The 6,088-nt window shown below is 51.5% G+C and overlaps 3 protein-coding genes across 3 annotated transcripts in view; 2 read left to right on the top strand and 1 right to left on the bottom strand.

The window, feature by feature from the left end:
* The window catches only part of LOC132463097 (proteasomal ubiquitin receptor ADRM1-like), a 409,794-nt gene extending 409,512 nt beyond the window's left edge, over window positions 1-282 (top strand). Inside the window, exon 11 of the mRNA XM_060059044.1 lies at window positions 260-282. The gene's annotated coding sequence lies outside the window, so the exon portion shown is untranslated. The remainder of the gene's footprint in view (window positions 1-259) is intronic.
* LOC132463270 (troponin C, skeletal muscle-like) overlaps window positions 1-6,088 on the top strand; it is a 376,397-nt gene that overhangs the window by 316,532 nt on the left and 53,777 nt on the right.
* lamb2 (laminin, beta 2 (laminin S)) overlaps window positions 1-6,088 on the bottom strand; it is a gene marked incomplete at its 5' end in the record, with an annotated part of 29,730 nt that overhangs the window by 14,184 nt on the left and 9,458 nt on the right. Inside the window, 12 exon segments of the mRNA XM_060060230.1 lie at window positions 285-354; window positions 357-515; window positions 921-992; window positions 995-1,063; window positions 1,879-2,071; window positions 2,545-2,677; window positions 3,067-3,194; window positions 4,030-4,067; window positions 4,070-4,108; window positions 4,111-4,186; window positions 5,045-5,220; window positions 5,365-5,443. Coding sequence (XP_059916213.1) covers window positions 285-354; window positions 357-515; window positions 921-992; window positions 995-1,063; window positions 1,879-2,071; window positions 2,545-2,677; window positions 3,067-3,194; window positions 4,030-4,067; window positions 4,070-4,108; window positions 4,111-4,186; window positions 5,045-5,220; window positions 5,365-5,443 — 1,232 coding nt within the window.

Consider the following 6,088-nt stretch of genomic DNA (forward strand, 5'->3'; position numbering starts at 1 on the left):
TCCCTCACCTCCTCCTCTCCTCCTCCTCCTCCTCTCCTCTCTGTCCTCCCCCCCTCCTCCTCTCCGTCCTCCTCCACCTCTCCCCTCTGTTCTCTCCTCCTCCTCTCCCTCCTCCTCCTCCTCTCCTCTCTGTCCTCCCCCCCTCCTCCTCTCCGTCCTCCTCCACCTCTCCCCTCTCCTCTCCCCTCTGTTCTCTCCTCCTCCTCCTCTCCCTCCTCCTCCTCCTCCTCTCCCCCCTGCTCTCCCCCTCCTCCCTCTCCTCCTCCTCCTCCTCCCCCCCCCACCTGTCACACTGGTCTCCGCCCGTGTTGGCCCTGCAGTCGATGCAGGCTCCGGTCTTCTGCTGGCACTGCAGGCGTGGCCGTGGCACAGGCAGGGGCGGCAGTGGGGGAAGCCCCAGTGGCCGCTCTGACAGCCGTCGCAGCGGAGGCCGAAGGCCCCGGCGCGGCACGCACACTGGCCGCCGGAGCCGTCGCACAGCCGCGAGGAGGAGCCCTCCACACTGCAGCCGCACGCTGGGGGGGGGAGGGAGGGGGGAGAGGGGGGGGGAGGGGAGAGAAGGAGGGGGAAAGGAGAGGGGAGTTTAGAAGTTTAGAATTGAGTGTGTTGTGTTTTTATGGACACCAGAGGGCGCTATTTGTGTGTTTCATAATTCATTAATAACCAATACAAATCATTATTTTATACATAATGATAATAATAATTGATGATAACGATGTATACCAAACATTAATTTACGATTTCTGGGCATTTTTAAACATTGGACAGATCAGGAATGATATGTATTGATCCAGCATGAGCATATTATTAACATGTTACTATTTTTTGTTGGACACACAAACAGTTTTGTTGTGTGATAGCGGTGATATATCCCAGTCTATTCAGTCATTGGTTGCAGCCTATCACCATGGAGGTCCCACCTTTACATCCGGACGGGCCGAAGCCATAGGTCCCTGGAGCACACTGGTCACAGCGTCGGCCAATCACGTTGGGCTGCAGCGACACTGGCCCCCCCGCACGTCACACACAGAGCTGGCCGCGCCCTGGGGGTCGCAGTTACAGGCTGAGGGGGACACATGAGCACATGGGTCAACAAACAAGTATCAATGCACATATGTATTAATAAATATATGTATTAACAAACATGTCTTAATACACGGACGTGTTAATAAACATATTTGTTACAGCTCCGGTATGGGCAGCCCACCTTCACCGAGTGAATGATGGCATTCACCCTCTCTTTCACCCCATCACCAGATGAGAGACGTCATTCACCCTGTTCCCAGGTGAGTGACCACATTCACCCTCTCATTCACCCCGTCACCAGGTGTACGTGACCTCATTCACCCTCTCATTCACCCCGTCACCAGGTGTGTGTGACCTCATTCACCCTCTCATTCACTCCATCCCCAGGTGAAGTGACCACATTCACCCTCTCATTCACCCCATCACCAGGTGTACGTGACCTCATTCACCCTCTCATTCACTCCATCCCCAGGTGAAGTGACCAAATTCACCCCCTCATTCCCCTGTCCCCAGGTGTGTGACCTCATCCCCCTCTCATCACCCCGTCACCAAGTGTGTGACCTCATCACCCTCTCATCACCCCGTCGCCAGGCGGGCGACCTCTTTCACCCTCTCATTGACCCCGCCCCAAGGCGGGTCGACTTATTCACCCTCTCATTGGCCCCGCCCCCAGGTGAGTGACCTCATTCACCCTCTCATTGGCCCCGCCCCCAGGTGAGTAACCTCATTCCCCCTCTCATTGACCCCGCCCCCAGGCGGGTCGACCTCATCACCCTCTCATTCGCCCCCGCCCCCGGGGTGAGTGACCTCATTCGCCCTCTCATTGGCCCCGCCCCCAGGCGGGTGACTCACGCAGCGCCCCGTCGTTGATCACGGCCGACATGCTGGAGGTGAGCTTGGCGCAGGTGTCGCTGAGCAGCGGGCGGCTGATCCCCCGCGGGCCCTCCGTGCAGCGGTACCGCTCCATGGCCTGGCGCCGGACCTCCGAGCCCGCGTCCCCCCCGCTGAACATCTCCAGGGAGGAGGGGCGGGGGAGCAGGGCGATCTACAGGGGGGGGGGGGGGGGGAGGGGAGGAGGGGGAGGGAGGGGGAGAGAGAGGGGAGGGGGAGGAGGGAGGGAGAGAGAGAGGGGAGAAGGGGGGAGGGAGAGCGAGAGAGAGAGAGAGAGAGGGAGGGGGGAGGGAGAGAGAGGGGAGGGAGGAGAGAGAGAGAGAGAGAGGGGGAGGAAAAGAGAGAGAGAGAGGGGGAGGAAAAGAGAGAGAGAGGGGGGAGAGAGAGAGAGAGGGGGAAGAGAGAGAGAGAGAGAAAGAGAGAGAGAGAGAGAGAGAGAGAGAGAGAGAGAGAGAGAGAGAGAGAGAGAGAGAGAGAGAGAGAGAGAGAGAAATCTTTATTTATCTTTATTTTATTCCTCTCTCTGTGACTCCTACAGGTAAAGTGTGTTGGGTCCTGAAGAAATGTACGTTATTAGAACAGTTGTCTGATATAATATATGATGTATAATATAACACTGTGACTCACAGAGTCTATGAGCAGGATGGTCTCGGCTCCGCCCCCAGAGACGCTGTTGGCGTCGCCGTAGCGTGTGAACTCCAGACGGAGGGTGTAGGCCACGCCCCTCTCCAGACATATGGGCCTGGGCACCACCACGAACCTGCACACGCACACACACACACACACACACACACACACACACACACACACACACACACACACACACACACACACACACACACACACACACATAAAATGTTACTCACCTGTATTCTGTGTGCGTATGTGTGTGTGTGTTTGTGTCAATGTGTGTGTATGTGTGCGTGGGTGTGTGGTTATGAGTTAGTTTGTGTTTGTGTATGTGTTAGTATGTTTTAGTGTGTGTGTGCGTGTGTTTTACTGTGTGTGTGTGTGTGGGTGTATGCGTTCGTGCCTGTGTGTGTGTGTGTGCGCGTTTGTGTGTGTGTATGTATGTGTGTATGCGTACCTGTGTGCGTGTGTTTGTGTCTGTGTGTGTGTGTGTATGTGTGCGTGCGTGTGTGTGTGTACCGGGATCCAGCAGGCAGGGTGGTGGTGAGCCGGTCGTCGGCGGGGATAGTGTTCCCACAGGGGCTGCTGGTGGGGATGGACCCGGGCCGGACCACCGTCACCCGGACCTCCTCCCAGTCCCGCAGCAGCTGCACCCCAGCAGGGATCAGCAGCGTTAGTCACGCAGCACATAGCATGAATAACACGTGTAATACCATGAATAACACTTATAATACCATGAATAACACTCATAATACCATGAATAACACGTGTAATACCATGAATAACACTTATAATACCATGAATAACACTCATAATACCATGAATAACACGTATTCTACCATGAATAACACTCATAATACCATTAATAACACGTATAATACCATGAATAACACTCATAATACCATGAATCACACATCAGATATCATGAATAACACTTATAATACCATGAATCACACATCAGATATCATGAATAACACTTACATGAATAACTTCACATGAATAACATGAATAACACAGTTGATACGCAAATGATTTCATGAACAACGCATATCGTATCCAGAATATCATGTTATATTATGTATAACTCAAATAATTCATGACAATATCATGAATAACACATAACATATCATGAATAGCATATAATATTAAGACATTATAATAACATTAATTAATTACACATATAATATCGTGATGAAAACATTATAATACGAATAACGCACATAATATCATGAACAACATATGTATTATCGTGAATAATACATATGTTGTATAGCGCCCCCTACCACGCTGACCTGGGACTACAGTATAACATCATCACTATAACATCAGTAACATTAGTAATAACATAACATTAGTAATAACATATAGCGCCCCCTACCACGCTGACCTGGGACTACAGTATAACATCATCACTATAACATCAGTAACATTAGTAATAACATAACATTAGTAATAACATATAGCGCCCCCTACCACGCTGACCTGGGACTCGTAGCGCAGCAGCAGGTCGTACTCCATGGATAAGGCACGTCGGCGACGCTGAACTCCAGAGACCCCCCCTGGGGACCCTGGCGAAGCCCAGCCCGGTCCAGGAGGGCGGGCGGCCCGGCTGCTGCTCCCTGGGCTCCACCACGCAGCCCTGCACCACACAGCACCGCCGTTAGAGTCAGCACAGGCACCCGTTTACTTACATTTACCTTGAGGGCATTTAGCAGACGCTTTTATCCAGAAGCACATATCACAGAAGAAAGAGAAACAACACTGTATCGCTGTCGGTACAGTAAGGATGTTCATAGAAACAAGTGACAGGCGCTAACAATTGCTAGGTTTCCATAGATAAGATGCCTCACAATGCGGAGTACTATTTTTAAATGCAAGAACGTACAACATACAATATGCGCGTAAGAGGGGTGTGGGGGAGATGGGGGGTAAGGGGGAGGCTATGAAGATGAAGAGTCTAGGGCAGGGGTGCCCAACCTTTTTTGACCCAAGATCTACTTGTGGGGGTTTCATTCCGTCTGCGCGCGGCACCTTCTCAACGATAATCAATGATCTTCCTCCCACTCAGGGTGAAAATGGTAGGTCTTAGCTCGTTTCCCCTCAGCCATGCCAACGTTTAGGAGTGTGTAACTGCTGTTGACGGCGTTCAACTGCTGTTGACAGCGCATGCGCTACCGCGCGTATATGTCCCGCGCAAATGTTCTTTTATTAAAAAAAATAATAAACAATAATTGTATTTATTTTTTTCTTCACCCCTCGCGGTCGACTTGGGATCTGTCGGCGATCGACTGGTAGACCGCGATCGACTAGTTGGGCACCCCTGGTCTAGGGGATCTTCTTCTGTCACTAAATCACACGTTTCAAGCATTTTCAAGTAACAATTACTGATTGCACTTGAGTCTAAACGATAACACTCCATGACCTAGCAGCGGTTCTGGAGGAGTCGTGATCGCCATAGTGAGCCCTGCAGTCCGCCAGCAGAGGGCAGCAGTCTCACCTGTGCCATCTTGGCCAGCTCCGCCTCATACAGGAAGTGGTCCAGAGCCATGAAGAAGTAGCCAGACTCCACCTGTGAGCATTGGCGGCCCGCCATGTGGTTCCGGCAGCGGCACTGCCCGTTCTCCATGGTACACCTGAGGAACCGTGAGACTGTTACGGTTCTGGATCGAAACTCTCCAAATTAAAATGTCGGAGACCATCAAACATGCAAACACATTGGTATGTTAAACCGGTTGAAGCTCCCCAGTCAACTGCTTAAGTGGTATTTTGGTTAATTGGTTAATTGGTTAATTGGTTAATTGGTTGGCCTTCACTCACTGGTGTCCAGGGCTCCTCCCACGTCGCAGTCACACGCCCGGCAGCCGTTGAGGTCATGGCTCAGAGCCCAGTGTTCTGGCTGGAGGACAGACAGACAGACAGAAAGATGGACAGACAGACAGACAGACAGACAGACAGACAGACAGACAGACAGACAGACAGACAGACAGACAGACAGACAGACAGACAGACAGACAGAGAGAGAGAGACAGGCAGACAGAGAGAAAGAGACGGACAGACAAGACAGACAGAGAGAGAGTGAAACAGACAGACAGACAGACAGAGAGACGGAAAGACAAAAACCGAGAGAGGAGGACAGACAGAGAGGGAGGACACACAGAGAGACAGACAGACAGACAGACAGACAGACAGACAGACAGACAGACAGACAGACAGACAGACAGACAGACAGACAGAGACAGGCAGACAGACAGACAGACAGACAGACAGACAGACAGACAGACAGACAGACAGACAGACAGACAGACAGAGAGTGAGACAGAGAGACACAAGCAGAGGTCAGGAGGTGCGATGCAGTCTTCAACAGCAGATGGACGGTTGAGTCAGAGACACCTGAAGCTTGTGTTTAATGACATGGTATCTAGAGCACAGAGCTCTTATCACTACACATCCGTAAACATGTTCTCCCTCTGGTTTATGACAGTTGGTGTGAACCACAAATTACAGTTCTGCTGCAAACAACGTCTCCTCCGAACACCTAAAA

Source organism: Gadus macrocephalus, chromosome 1 (assembly GCF_031168955.1).
Source record: "Gadus macrocephalus chromosome 1, ASM3116895v1".
In the NCBI taxonomy this organism is placed as follows: domain Eukaryota; kingdom Metazoa; phylum Chordata; class Actinopteri; order Gadiformes; family Gadidae; genus Gadus; species Gadus macrocephalus.